The sequence below is a fragment of the Pelodiscus sinensis genome, chromosome 33, assembly GCF_049634645.1.
Source record: "Pelodiscus sinensis isolate JC-2024 chromosome 33, ASM4963464v1, whole genome shotgun sequence".
In the NCBI taxonomy this organism is placed as follows: Eukaryota; Metazoa; Chordata; order Testudines; family Trionychidae; genus Pelodiscus; species Pelodiscus sinensis.
The window spans coordinates 8,514,660-8,529,223 of NC_134743.1; the positions used below are offsets into that span (position 1 = coordinate 8,514,660).

General features: G+C 60.0%; 1 protein-coding gene and 1 long non-coding RNA gene across 2 annotated transcripts in view; one reads left to right on the top strand and one right to left on the bottom strand.

The window, feature by feature from the left end:
* Window positions 1-14,564, bottom strand: part of LOC142823356 (uncharacterized) — a 911,743-nt gene that overhangs the window by 298,561 nt on the left and 598,618 nt on the right. The gene's annotated exons all lie outside the window — the stretch shown is intronic.
* On the top strand, window positions 958-13,850 carry LOC142823330 (uncharacterized). The gene is made up of 6 exons (XM_075914258.1): window positions 958-1,266; window positions 12,078-12,181; window positions 12,496-12,618; window positions 13,165-13,232; window positions 13,350-13,455; window positions 13,725-13,850. Exons 1-6 carry the CDS (start codon window positions 1,152-1,154, stop codon window positions 13,848-13,850), a joined length of 642 nt encoding a protein of 213 aa, XP_075770373.1. The 5' UTR covers window positions 958-1,151.

Genomic DNA, 14,564 nt, shown 5'->3' on the forward strand with positions numbered 1-14,564 from the left:
GGAACAGACCAGTGGATGATGAAGCGCGTTTACCAACGAAAGCTGCTCCGCAGCCAGCAATCACACAGGCGCCAAACGCCTCCATGGTCCACTGAGATCCCCAAGGGTGGGCATAGGCCCACAGCCCCCAGAGAGCATCAGGGGCTAGCAGGGACTGGGCCACTGGGCCATCGCTCCGCAAGGAAGCCGTGTTCTCTGGGATTTGCCGAGATAGTGACATGGAAACAGGTCTTGGGTATAAGCTCAGGTGTGATTGTGCTCTAGGTACGTGGGGTGCCCCCCAGGGTGAGGCCGATGCAGTGATGCCCCTGCCCTGGGCAGACAAGGGCTGTGTCGACCCTACACGTGCAGGACTGTGCCGCTGGAGTGTTGTAATACAGACCCTGCAGCAATGGAAGGGGCTTTGCTGTCACCGTAGTTAATCCCCCCTCCAAGCGATGCTATCCAGGTCAATGGGAGAATGTTTCTGTTCACCTTCTGCTGGCTACACCAGGACATAGGTCGGCCTCACCACGTCCCCAGCGCTCTGGATTTTTCACACACACCGATGCAATATAGCTGGGTTGACCGAAGTTTTAGGTGGGCATAGACCCACAGCCTTCAGCTGGAGTCAGGGTGTCCTCACGGCCATCAGCCTGGCTTTAACGGCATCGGCTGGTCCTCGCCCCCTCAGCCAAACCCGGGCACCTGATCCTCGTCCCCTCAGCCAAACCTGGGTGCCTGTCCCGAGTCCACCAGCCCTCCGTGGGTCGTTTCTACTGAGTCCCTGCAAACCTGCTTCAGGAACTGCCCCTCCTGCCCCATGTGTCCCAGAGCCAGCTGTTCCAAGAGGAGTTTGTTTGCTCAGCATGTTCCCAGAACACGGATTTCACAATCCAGTGATATAAATAAGGCCACAGCGCTGGGCACGTGGGTCACTTCCCCTCTGTGGTCTCCATTGCACACGCCCTTTGGGGCAGTGCTAGGGGGTGCAGAGGGAGGGGTCTCAGCAATGAGAGGCCTGTCACACACCCTGCCCCCTTGGGTGCCTGCCCCATCTCCCCCACCTCCCAGCCTGTGACCGTCACACCGAGCTCAGCCTGCCTCTCTCGCTAGGGCCATCGCCTGCACTAGTGCCTGGCTACGCTGCCCCGCAACCTCTGCTGTGGGGCATGGGGTTTCCTGGGCACTGCCTGCTCCCAGCTGGACGCCCCCGTGGCAGGAGTTCAGCTGCCTGCTCTGGAGCTGGGTACACAAGGATCCCCATCCTCCTGGCCTGGCTGTGGGGTGAGTGGCCTTTTCCCTTTGCTCTGGCTTTGAGTAGCCCCGTGGGCAACCTGCTCTCCTCCATCCCCACCCATCAGGCACAGCATAGCTGTGTCCTGGGAGCCGGGACTCCTGGGTGCATTGCTGCTGGGGGCAGGAGAGTGGGGGCGATGGTTTGGGGAGGGTCTTACCAGGGTTTATCTAGCTGCATGTACGATTTTACAGCACAATAAGTTTAGCTTTTGTTTAACGTCTGTCAGTGACTCCTGGAGGTGTTTCCCAGCCCCCCTGGGCTGGTTTCTTTGGGAACACGGGGCATCGGGCTGGGAGGACACGTCATACAATTCCCGTCACACGCTTACCAAGCGCCATCTTCACGCGCGTGAGGCTATTCTCCCCTCCCCCGTTAGGAGGCTGGTCCCGACCCCCCTTCTCATTTCCAGCCTAACGTGATTCCTGGCTAGTTTATCCCCAGTAGCTCTTGTGCTAACACTGTCCTTTGGCTTCACTGGTTCCTCTCCCTCCCCGGGGTTCCCTGATGGGGTCCTACAGAGCAGTCAGCTCCCCGCTCAGCCTGCGCTGTGCCAGCCAAACCCGCCCTGCTGTGCTTGGTGCTGTGCACCACGCGGCCAGGGAGAGCTTTTGACCTGCTGTGCTCACAACCAGCCATGACACGTGCTGTCCCCAGACACAGCCCTTCTCCGGCTCTGGCCATCACTGGGGGACAAGGACACGTTACCATCCCAAATCGCAGCTCCCTCTCAGCCCCCACTGGCATTTCCAGAGGGCTGGCCAGCCGCTCTGTGGGCCCACACAGACCCGCCGGCCCCGTCGCTGGGGCTGAAAGCAGAGCTCGTCGCTGAGAACGTTTGCAGATGACACAACCGGGGAGTGTAAATACGGAACGGGACAGGTCACGGATTCAGCGCAAGCTGGGCACTTTGTAAACTGGTGCAAGCAAACAATCTGTGTTTTAACAGAGATACGAGCAACTGTGCACAGCTAGGAACCAAGCCCACGGGGCTGACGAGCGGCCCGCAGCCCCCTTGGCCTAGGAGTCTCTGGCTCTGAACCTTTCCCTCGGCCCGCGGGCTGGGCAGGGTCTGCGGAGCCCAGAGACTCTCGCAAGGCTGCAGAAAAGAGGCAGCACAGTGAGAGTGGGGCCCGCAGATGTAGCCAGGAATAGTGGGGGGATGGGCCAGGCTTGGTGAGGGGCGTGGGTCATGGGGTGCTGAGGAGAGCGGGTGAGGGTTGGTGAGGGGGCATATGTCAGTGAATGGGGGCGAGGCAGTGGGGCAGGAGGGCCCGGGCCAGTCAGGAGGTGGGGTGAGGAGAGGTGAGAGGAGGGGTTCAGTGAGGAGGGTGGGGAAAGGGTTCGTGGGGGGTGAGCCAGGATCAGTGAGGCGTGTGTAGCGAGGGTTAGTGAGAGGTGTGAGGTAAAGGTCAGCGACGCGGAGGGGGAGCCAGGGTCAGTGGGGGTGGGCCGAGGGTTGGTGAGGGGCCAGGGTCCCACTGTGATATAGCAACAGGCCCAGCTGGACAGGGCCCTGCAGAGGGAGCGAACCCAACAGCAGAGACGGGGTTGCCAGGGGCTGGAGGATCAGGGCCGTGCTGTGTGGGAGCAGGAGACAGGCAGAGACCCCGCAAGGGGGAGCAAGTGGGCAGCAGGGCGGGCTGAGCTGTCCCAGAAACATCCTCCCACACGCTGCCTTGAGACCCGCCGTGCAGGGAGCTGTGACTGCCCCGGCCTTGGGGGCGTCCAGCAGCCCCTGAGCCAGGCAGATGACTGCAACTGGCTCTGCAGAGGTTTGCCTGGTCCTGTCCTGGGGAAGGGCCCTGTGTTAGCCGTGTACGGCCTGGACAAAGGCAGCCCCACCTCACAGCAGGCCGGAGCTCAGAGGAGGAAGGGTTTTTCTTTTCTCGATTTCTTTCCTTTTCCATTGACTCTTGGCTACAGGGGCTGAGCACCCACTGACTGGTGAGTACTCGGCTGGGGCAGTCACCAGGCATTCATCAGCGTGGGCAGTCACCAGCATTCACCTTCCAAACCAGGCTCTGTTGGGGGGGAGATGTGAGGCTAGTGCCAAAAGGGAAAAGAGGCGGGAGGCTGCTGAGATAATTGGTATGGAGAGAGCAGGTGAGTGAGGGGAAGGGACACAGGAGATAAGTGAGTGTTACTGAGATCAGCTCTCCACTGTGCCCCCTCCCAACAGAGGTGGGAAAGCATCAAGGGAAGCCATAACCCAGTGGATGAAATATCACCTCAGCACACCCCCTTCTGGGGTGAGCAACCACAGCACCGAATTTCAGCATCCCAGAGAAGAGAGTGTGACTGCTGAAGGTGTGTTGGTTTGTATAGAACCGCAGAGACGCAGGACTGGAAGGGACCTTGGGAGAGCATCTCGTCCAGTTCTCTGCACACATGGCAGGACTAGGTATTATCGAAACCTTTCCTGACAAGCGTTTCTCTAACCCACTCTAAAAAGTCTTCAGTGAGGGAGATTCCTCAACCACGCTAGCTCCCTAGGCAATTTATTCCTGTGTTGAATTGAATTTCATCCTGTTTACTTCAGACCGTTACTCCCGTTAGCCCAGATCATTTTGACTTTTAATCTTGTCCTCCAAAGCACAAAGCACTGCAACATGTACATTCAGAGTCAATCATTCAGTATGTTTCCCATGCAGGTATCAGCTAGAGTGTGACGATTGCTTTAGCATGTTTTCAAATCTTTCAGCTGCTTAGTGCACCCTTAAACTTGCTCACAAATTCTCACCCCTTGCCAGGCTGTTCCAGGCAGAGAGAAATCTGTTGTGTTTGTGTTGGCGTTTTGTGTGTGCTCTTCTTTACATGTCAGATGTGGATAAAAGCACAACCCCAGATAGCCCCGCCCATGTTACTGATTGGAAAGCTGTCCAGTAGCCAGGCAGGAGCGCTGCAGCTCACAGACGCCGACATGTGGACAGCAGCTGGGGAGGGGGTGCTGTGTGGTGAGGGGACAAGGTGATCTGGAAGCCCCTTTGCCATAGTCTACAGTGTTCAGGTTCGGCCTTCGGGATGCAGGAGCAGCTGTGAGGTCCCTCAAGAGGGAGGATAGCTGGTAACAGGGCAGTAGCCCAATCCCAGAGTGTTCTCGGGGCCCCGTAGGCAAGGCCCTGCTGGTGTAGCCTCTCTAGGTAAATTGGGGCAAGAAATCTCCTGGAGTTACTAGTGTCCCTCCGCTTCCCCAGCCTGCTTCTCTGTGTAGCGGATAGTGAGGGGTGGGCTGCTTCCTGTCCCCCCAAGATAACTTAGGGTGGGGTAGGGTCCCATTTTGCAATACCCTGCCCCTAGTGCCATTACAGTATGTCAGTGTAGCCCAGGGGTGTCCAGCCTAAACCTGAGAAGGAGCCAGAATGTACCAGCGCCCATTGCCAAAGAGCTACAGTTCTATGTCACCAGCCCTGATCAGCTCCCCAAACAGCTCTCACCACATCCCGCCCACTGGCAGCCCCACCGGTCAGCGCCTCCTTCTCCTTTTCCTCCTGCCCACTGGGATCCGCTCTCGCTCAGTGGGAGACACTGGAGGGGAGAAGCGTGGGTGTGACAGGCTCAGTCGGAAGTGGCAGGATCCTGGGGGGAAAGGGCCTAGGGCAGAGCTGGGGTTGAACAGCGAGCACCCTCCGGCTCAGTGGAAAGTTGGCACCTGTAGCTCCAGCCCTGGATTTGGTACCTATGCAAGGAGCCTCATATTAACTTCTGAAAAGCCGCATGTGGCTCTGGAGGTTTAACTTTTTTATCTTATTTGGCATCTTCGTGTCTGGTCCCTTTCCTTTGGAGAGCAATTCTTTTCCAAAGTTGGACTGGTTGATTTAGTTGGGTCGGTCCTGCTCTGGGCAGGGGGTTAGACTCGATGACTCCTGAGGTCTTGTCCAGCCCTAGGATTCTAGGATTCTGAATTGTCTTCCCATCAGGAGCTGTGCTGGACTGTTTTCAGCAGCTGCTATGGGTGTGGCTCTGTAACTGAGAAGAGCAAGGAATGGATCTTCCTGCTATCGGGTTTTCTTGGTTCCCTATACAGCTCCTTCAGCCTCTCCATTTGCTTGGGGTAATGTGGGGAGCTTGGGATAACAGTTTGTTCGGAATGACAAATGTTGCTGCAGTGAACTGTGGTCCATTGTCTGTCACTGGTTGCTCTGGAATACCAAGTGAGCAAAAATGCACTTCAGTGTCTCGATAACACCGCAATGTGCCTTTCAATTACATTGTCTCTATACACCCGGAAAAATAATCCATGGTGACCAGGTAATGAAGGACTCTGAATTTCCCTAAATCTGCAGCTAGTCTCTTCAAGGTCTCTCTGGTGGGAACGTTTGTGCGCTATATAGTTCAGTATTGTCTCTTATGTTGAGTTGTACTGGTTCCCCTTTCAAAAGCCCAGGGTCCTAAGAACATAAGAATGGCCATACTAGAGCAGAGCAATGCTCCTAGCCCTGTACCCATTCTGTTTTCAATTGGAGTCAATGCCAGGTGCTTCAGAGGGAATGAACAGATCAGGCGATCATCAAGTGATCCATCCCCTGTTATCCACTCCCAGCTTCTGGCAAAAAGAGTCTAGGGACACTTCAGAGCATGGTGTTACATCCCTTCCCATCCTAGCTCATAGACCTGTCCTCTATGAATTTCTCTAGTTCTTTTTTGAACCCTGTTATAGTTTTGGTCTTTACAATATCACCTAGCAAGGAGTTCCATAGGCTAAGACTAGAGCTTTGCATTGAGAGTGAATGTGATCAAAGAACCACAGACAACCAGCGACCTTCTGAGCTGCAGTGTGGCAGCCAAGATGGGCCTGGTGAGAAAGGCAGAAGAACTTGCTGGAAGATTTTCTGATATAACACTTATTTCTGTGGTGAACTCGCACAGGCAGGTCAGATAAGTCCAGGGCTAGTTACAGCTGTTTTAGGTGACTTCTACTCTGGGAGGGACTGGAGGGCTACATCTAGGCTGCAGCACTTTTCCGGGATACCGGCGTATCCCGGAAATCAATGCCATGTCCAAGGAGCGTGTCTGCTTTTTCAGAAAAAAATTCAAAAAAGCAGACGTGCTCTTTTGCCATCCCTATAAACCTCGTTTTACGCGGAAGAGGGATGTGTCAAAAGAGGACTTTTTTTCCAAAATGTGGCACCATGTAGACATGCCAAATTTTGGAAAAGCCTCTTTTAACAGTAAAGCGGAAAAAGATACACAATTTGCGTACTGCAAATGGTGTTTCTTTTTCCGATTTATCTTTGCAGTGTAGACCTAGCAAAGTGTAGATTAGTCCCATCTGAAATGCCAGAGACATCAGCTCAGGAGTCAATTTTATAGAGAATTGTCTTGCCATTAGCATTCAGTTTCATTCTCCAGACATGCTCTCTGTAATCACAGGTGACGGATCCCACAAACAATGGCTCTTGGTTGTTTGCGATGAGTCAGATCCCTACGTGCTCTGGTGCTGTACACAGCTGCAAAATGCCCATAATTCATGTAAATATTATACCATGTGCCTCTGGCTGGACAGGCTGAATTTTTCCCTTCTGCATATAGGCTGGGATTTGTCCCTCTTAATCTGAGTGGTCTCTCTCCTGGTCTCAGGGGGGGGTCTTACCCCAATACGTTCTAACACACACGTGTCTGTTTATGGCTTCTGTCATGGTCATGAGGGATGACCAGCAGCCTGGGAACTAAGGAGTTAACTATGTCCCTATACCTAGCCAGGTAGCATTCAGCCAATAGAAATGCAGGTAGGGATTTCAAACTGAGACAAAGGGATTTTGGGGGTTTCCCTCCTTTGTCTCTGGGCCGGTTTGCTCTAGAATACTGAGGGAGACAGAAGACATGTCTCTCTCCAAGAAAAAGACTCTTCAGAATGTGTCAGAAGGGTAAAGTTTAGATAAATCTGGGTATGTCTACGCTACAGCACTATTTCGAATTCACTTATTTCGAATTAGTTAATTCGAATTATGCTCATTCGAAATAACGCATCTAGACAAAAAAACTAATTCGAAATAGAATTTTTCTAAATAGCACGTCCACAGTGAGTGGACCCTGAATTGAAGGTAAGGCTGGCCGGAACCAGTGCCGGCAGGGCATCAGGGTCGGACTTAGTGTATGGGGCTGTTGCCTCAGGCTAGCCGAGGTCTGTGATTAAAGGGACCTGACTCCCATCCTGGACAGACAGTTCTCAGGTTTCTCCGCTTGCTGGTCCACCTCGCTAAGTGCTCTGCTTGCCCTCACTCGGGACACCACGGCACGCTGCAACATGGAACCAGACCTGCCCCCGGGGACTCTGCTGCGTCTCGTGGACACGTTGCCGGCAGCCTGGCTGCACTGTCTGCAGGCTGCCATCCGGGAGGACCATCGAGGGGATGTCAGGATCCAGGGGGCCCTGCGGAAGCGCTTCCACCCTGAGGAGCGCTAACAGTCTCCCCGGTCTGCCCCACCGGGGGCTTGTGCCCCACTCCTCCCTCTCATCCTTCCACTTACCCTTCCCTAGCTCCCCCTTCCTGATGTCAAATAAAAGACACGTATTTTCAAAAATAACAACTCCCTTTATTTAACACAACTGGGGAGGGGAAATGAAACTCTGGGGAGACGGAGGCGGGAGAGGGCAGGAAGAGGGTGGGAGAGGGGAGGGGGAAAACTGGGAGGAGGGAGCTGGAAGGGGGAAGAAGGGGAAGGAGAAGCTCAGGGCTCAGGGGTGGGGGTCTCGCCGGGCCAACCGCCTCCCAGCATGGCGGGGGAGGAGGCCTCGGCGTCCCCGGGGAGATGGGGAGGAGGGTGCAGAGGTTGAGGTGGGGCGGTGGACATTGAGGATGAGGGTGTGGAGGTTGAGAAGGAAGAGGTGGGAGGGGGGCAGGAGTGGGAGGAGGAACCGTAGCGGGGGGGGGCAGCAGGTGCAGGACCGGCGCGGAGCAGCATGCTCTGCAGCAGGGCCTGCAGGTTAGCGTTTATGGCTCGGTCCTCAGCCAGCTGCTCCCGGCGGAGCTGCAGGTCTTCCCGCGTCCAGGCCTCAATGGTGTGGTGCAGGGCTCTCAGGACCCCCAGGTGCTGGTCCCAGTACTCCTGCCAGGTGTGGGAGCGCCCTGCACAAGCAGCTGGTGCAGCTGTAGAGAAAGAAGAGAAGTGGTCAGTTCTCCCTGGGGACGCAGTGGACGATGCCCAGCCCGCCCCTGCGACGGGAGGGCACCCGTGCCCTGCACTGTCAGAACCGATGTGCTTGCACAGAGGCCATGGTCAGGATGTCTGGCTCTCCCCGGGATTGGGAGCTGCCCCAAGACTGCACCCATGCCCCTGTGCCGTGTATAGTGTGGCCGGGGCGGGGGGGGGGAGATGTCCCCTGACTCTGTGTAGAAGGGGCCTGTGAAGGGAGAGCATCCTGCAGGGTCCCGCCCCGGGGTCGGGAACGTGTCAGGTCTCTTCACACACGCATGTGCCTATTGGGCCACGGCCCCTGGGTGGCAGGGCATGTGCTCGCATGTGCACAGGTGGCTGCGTGATCTGTGGGAGGCATGGCCCACGCGCGCGGTCCCTGGTCTCCCTCCCGCCTCCCCCCCCGGGCAGGGGACAGTGCTGGCACTTACCTGGTATGGCCTCCCTGGACGACCCTGCCGACTCCAGTGCCGGGACAGCTGGTGGTGGCCCCTCTGCTGTGCCCAGGTCGGGGCCCTCTGGCCCCAGGTTGCTGTCTCCCAGGCTGGCACAGACCGCCCCGCCCCCCAGGAGTCGGTCGAGGGCGGGGAAGTAGGGGCAGGTGGCAGCCCCTGCGGCGCCGCCCCTGGTGGCCCTGGCGTACGCCTGCCGCAGCTGTTTGACCTTCACGTGCACCTGCTCCGGGGTGCGCCTGTGGCCTTTCCTGGCCATGGCGGCCGCTATGCGCCTGTAGACGGCCGCGTTCCTCCGCCTAGAGCGGAGACCATGGAGGTTGGGGGGCTGCCCCCAAACCTCAATGAGGTCCATGACCTCCACACTAGTCCAGGAGGGTGCGCGCTGTCTAAGGCCCCTGGCTGGCTCCTGGGCAGGGGAGAGCTGGCTGCTCCAGGCTGCCATTGTGTGGCCACTGGCTGAGGGTCTGCAGCTGCTGGCAGGCCTGGCTCTCGCACGTGCCCAGTGGCAAGTCTACCCCTGTAAGGGCCCCAGGGCTGGGGAGGGGAGAGGAGTTTTCCCGGTTTGGCCCTTTAAGGCGCTCCAGGGCAGTGGTGGATTCTCCGCGTGTCGATGGGTCTAGTGCAGGCCCAGAGGCCTCGCTGGGATGCGCTAGGGCAAAATCCAGGGCCGGGACCGGACAGGAACCCGTGAGAGGCAGCGGGGCGGGTGGGAGGCTCTAACTCTTGCTCCTGGGCCAGGAAGTCCAGTGCTGGGTGACACCAAGGCCACGTCTGCACGGCAGGCATTTTGCACAAGAACAAGTGTTCCTGAGCAGCAGCTTGTGGCGCGTCTACACTCTATGTGTGTTCTTGCGCAAGTAAATTTGCAGTAAAGCATCAGAGAACAGGGCTTCTTGCACAAGAGTTATTCCTCTCCCCACGATGACTAAGCCCCCTTTGTGCAAGAGCTGTTGTGCAAGAAGGCAGCGTGGACGGGCACCAGGGGCTTCTTCAGCAAGACACTTTTCTGGCTAAAATGGCCAGCAGAGCTTTCTTGCGCAAGAGAGCGTTCACACTGCCATGGACGCTCTTGTGCAAAAGCCCATGGCAGGGTGGAGGCGCTCTTGCACGAGACCTTTGGCGCAAGAACTCCGGCGTGAAACAGTTCTTGTGCAAGAAGCCTGCAATGTAGGGCAGGGAGCAGCCTATGGGGCTACTGGAGCCGCTGGCTGCAGGGTGCCCAGTGAGGGAGGGGGAGGGACCCCTAGGAATGGCTCCAACTTCCCAATGGCCAGAGGCAGGACATTTGCCTGGCAGGGTGAGGTGGGGGGGCAGTGACCTCACAGGGGCTTGGGGCAGCCCTCAGCACATAAGGCTGTTGGGATTTTGTGGTTCCCAGAGAGTCAGGAGCTGGGCAGAATCAAGGGTCTTCAATTCAATTCAATACTTTATTCAATGTGCACAAAGGGAAGGCCCCTGGCACTAAAATCAGCCAGAGCCCCTCGAGCAGAGAGCCCCTCCCCTTGCTGTTTTATAGCACATGGTTACAGGTTACATAACACAAACTTCTAAACCAATCCGATTCAAGCTTTCCGTATATGGCTTTGTTTGTCACATGCTTGTGCTTCTCCACTCCACATGTTGAGTTCACCCCCCTCCCCTTGGCCTTTTCCAGGCTGTTGCTAGGGTGGAGCCACAGCATGCGTCTTTCTGCACAGCTCCTTTCCAAAGCACGTTCTGTTTAAAATGAACACATGCAAACCCTTCAAGGCAACGGGCAGGTGGGGAGGTGGTGACCTCACAGAGGGACCCACATCTCAGGCTGAGAAAAGCGGGGGGCGGGCCCAGGGGACTTTGGAGACCCCCGGTTGCTTTAGCTCTGGTGCGTCTCCTCCTCACGGTTCCTTCGCGTTCTGTGAGTTCCACATCCCGACACCTTTGTGACGAAGGTAAGAGCCCCCAGGGGTTGGATCCCGCCCGGGGCCGGCTGGGTTCCAGGCAGGCCCAGCCCTCGGTCAAGGGCCAGAAGGTGATTCCTCACCTGGGCTGCGTCCTTAGCGCCACTGGGGCTTTCTCCTGGTTGGTTTCCCTTTTCCTCCATCCCCCCACATTTCTGCTCTGTTCTTGCCTCTCCTGTGACCTCCCCCTGCTGCCCCCCCCAGCTTGTGACCCAACAGACTAGCTGAAGGATGGGGGGTGGTTTGCAGGAGCCGTGGGGTGGGGGATGCAGCCCCAATTGTGGGGACTGGGGAGGTGGGGCTGGAACAAGTCTATGCCGGTGTCTTTCGGGAGAACGCTCCACCCCCCACACCTTAGACTATCCCCTGATTGGCCGAGCAGGGCCTGTTGATGGGCAAGAGACTCAGGTCCTTGCAGTGCCTGTGCAAGACCGAGCCAATAAGCAAGGGGCCATTTGGGGGCTGGGGGCAGTCGCTCTGGGGAGCTGGAACCCCTGGATTTCGCTCTTCAGGCTGCGCCCCAAGCTCCCCTTTGCTCCCCTCATTTGCAGCATGGACAAACGCGTCCAGCTGTGGTTCAGGAAAGCCTTGAGGATGGCCCCAGGGCCGGTGGGGAGCAGCTCCTCCGTCCCCGCGGGCGGGGAAGCTGAATCCCACCAGCTCGGGGCGACTCGCCCACCGGCCAGGCCCCCCCGGACCTGGCTCCAGAGGCGGCTGGGCAGGCGGGACCCAGCCCAGCGGGGGAGCCAGGTAGGGTGGCTCCTGGACCTCCTCTGTGGAGAGAAACACCTGCCCCAGGAGCCCAGCCCCCATTACCACCAGGGGGCATCGCCCTGCCCGGCCCCCGGGGACCTGCCAGTCTCCGGGAGCCCCCAGCCCGTCGCTCCCCGCACCAGCCCCTGCAGCTGTGGGTCCAGCTCAGTCAGCAGCAGCGCCTGGGCCTCCAGCTGCAGCCGGGCCACCTCCCGCAGCCGCTCAGACCCAGGTGAGGGGCCGTGAACACGCTGGGCCCAGGGGCTCACCCAGTACCCGGGGGGGGGGGGCAGCCCCAGTGTCTGCCCTGCAGCCAGGGCAATGGATGGAGGCGGGGGCTGCTTGGCTCTCTTGTTCCTGGTGGGGGCTCTGCTGAGGGCGTTGGCAGATGTGAGGGTGGCAGGGGGATGGGTCCCTGCGAGAGGCGTGTGGGGCCCAACCTGCCCTGGGTCCCTGACATGGGGGCACGTGACCCCTGCTGGCCGCTGGAGTCACCCTGGTCCCTTCCCTCCCGCACAGAGCCCCCCTGCGCCTCGGCGGAGCTCTGCCAGGAGCGGATGGACTCCCGGGTGGAGGAAGGGGCCATCTACGACATCGAAGAGCAGCTCCACACCCGGGACACGGTAGGAACCTTCTCCACACGGGGGGGACCCGAGATTGTCCGGCCCCTTCCCAGCACGTTCCCCCCCCCTCCGGGAGGGGCTTGTCCCTGGGGATCCCCCTGGGGCCCCTTCTCCTGCATGGCCTGGGCCCCCCAAGCTGGGGGCTCTTGTCATGCACCAGCTGGGCCCCCACAAGCCTGAGGCAGCAGTTGGGGGGGAGTGCGGGTGCTTGGACAACCGGCAGCTCCCACCTCCACTCCTGGGAGGCCTGAGCCCTGCAGCTGTCCGTGGGGGGCAGGCAGGCCCCAGGCTCACAGACTCTCTCTGGGGTGCAGAGCCCAGCCGCCCTGCAGCGGTTCCTTATGGCCGTCACCCCTGCCTGCCTCGCCGCCCTCCAAAGGGGCGAGGACACCCTGGCACCGCGCTGCTGCAAGGACACCATGGTGGCCAGGCTCGTGGTGAGGGAGTCGCGGCGGCCGGGAGGAGGGGAGGGGATACGTGGGGTGGACAGGGGTCTGCCTGGGCCATGGCGGCGGGTGGGGGTGCTGGAAACGGGATGGGTGGGGCCAGGAGTTCTGGAGTCGGAGGGGGAGGTGGACATGGGGAGGGCGGGTGGGGATGCTGGAGGAGGGAGGGACACAGAAATGGGGCAGGTCTGGGGTGCCGGACAGGAAGGGGGATTCGGGACAGGGAGGGGTCTCCCCGGGCCATGGGGGGCTGGAAGGGAGCCGAGCGGGCTGCTGGGGATGCGCCTGGGGAGCAAGGATGAGGAGGTTCAGAGGCTGGTCACCAGGGCAGGGAGGGGCAGGAGACGGCCTGGGGACAAGGATTGAGCTGGTCCCGGTTTGGGAGGGGGGTGCTGGGAGGGGCCCTGTGCCGGGCAGGGGGGCTACAGGGCAGCGGGAGGCAGTGGGGTTGGATCCTGCTGGGTGGGGGCGCTGGCCGTGTGAGCGTCTCTTGGGGGCCCAGCCTCACACGCCCCTTTGTCTCCTTGGGTCTCCCAGGAGATCATGGAGGACTCGCCCCCCCCGCTGGTCTTGGCCGACTGCCTCAACGCCGCCTGCAGCCTCAGGTACCGACCCCCCCCCCCCCCGCCGACTCCCCCCAGAGCAGATCCCCTGGCCAGGGAGTGGGAAAGTCTCTGTCTCCTGCTGCTGAATTAACAGTCTCTGCCCCTCTCTCCTGCCAGCACCTTGCAGCCTCCCCTGCGGGCCCAGCTCCTGAGCCCCCTGCTGACGGCGGCCGTGGGACAGACAGTGTCTGGGGACTGGCAGCAGGAGCCCATCCACACGCAGGTACGTCCCTCCGGGCCCTGCTCCCGGGCTGGGCTGGAGCTCCGGAGAGGAGGGGGGGGGGCAGAGGGCGGGAAGAAGCTGCAGGTTTGGATCCTTCCCTCCAGAGTTCCCGTTGCTCTCCCGGGGGGCCCGTCCCTTCCATGCCCAGCCTGGGCTCCTCCCTGCTCTGCGAGGCGGCTCAGACCCTGCTCAAGGCTGCACCCCGGAGCCAGCGGGTGGCCTGGATTCCCCAACCCCCCTCTGACCCAGGGCTCCCCCTTGTCTTGCAGCAGTTCATCCGGGCCCTTCCCTACGACCTCCAGGCCCTACTGGCGAGCCTCCTCGCCGAGTCCCCAGACACCGCCCGGCTGCAGCTCATAATGGAGGTGAGCCCCGTGGGGGGGACGGGGCCATAGTCCCTGCTTCCTCGGGGGGGGGCCGAGAGAGGAGCAGTGTCAGTGGCTGGGGGGGGCACAGTCCGAGAGGAGCCCCAGGCTCTGCCCAGAACCGGCAGCTCCCTACGGGTCCTGACCTGCCTCTTTCCCCCCCAGCACCTGAGCCCGTGGCTGGAGTCCCGCCTGCCCCAGGAGCGAGCCAGGGCCCTTGGCAGCACCACGGCCCTGCTGGGAGTCGCCACCACCCTCCCGGGGTTTGACGTAAGTGACCTCGGAGCCGGGGGGTCTGGGGCTGCAGGGCGCGGGGCTGGGAGCGTCCCCGGGAGGCAGAGGCAGGGCCGGGAATGGGCCGGGAATGGGCCGCGTTCTCCTTTCCCCGGGGAGGGGCGACCCTGGGCCCTTCAGGGGGGCTCTTGAGGGACTGGGCCCAAGACTGGGGAGTGGCCGTCAGTGGATCCCCTTGTTCCACCCCCGGAGTGACCCTTCAGTCGGGGCCATTGCTCAGGGTTGTCTCCTCGCAAGGCCGGCCCCGCCCCGCCCCGCCCCGGGAGGTGTCTCTGTCCGTCCCCCGAGCTCAGACCCGCCTCGGCGGCCGTTTGCATGGGACGTGCAGCCCCAGGATGCTGAGGGACCCCCCCTCTTCTCTCCCCTCAGAACTCCGCCGACTGGCCGAGGATGGGTCACCACGTGGCCCAGCTGGGCCTTTTTATTTCGGACCCATCCGAAGACGTCAGC

Coding starts and splice junctions, on each gene's coding strand:
- LOC142823330 (XM_075914258.1), top strand. CDS start 1,152: ATGGGGTTTCCTGGGCACTGCCTGCTCCCAGCTGGACGCCCCCGTGGC. Junction 12,619..13,164: donor CCATGGTGGCCAGGCTCGTG/GTGAGGGAGTCG, acceptor TGGGTCTCCCAG/GAGATCATGGAGGACTCGCC. Junction 13,456..13,724: donor AGGAGCCCATCCACACGCAG/GTACGTCCCTCC, acceptor CTTGTCTTGCAG/CAGTTCATCCGGGCCCTTCC.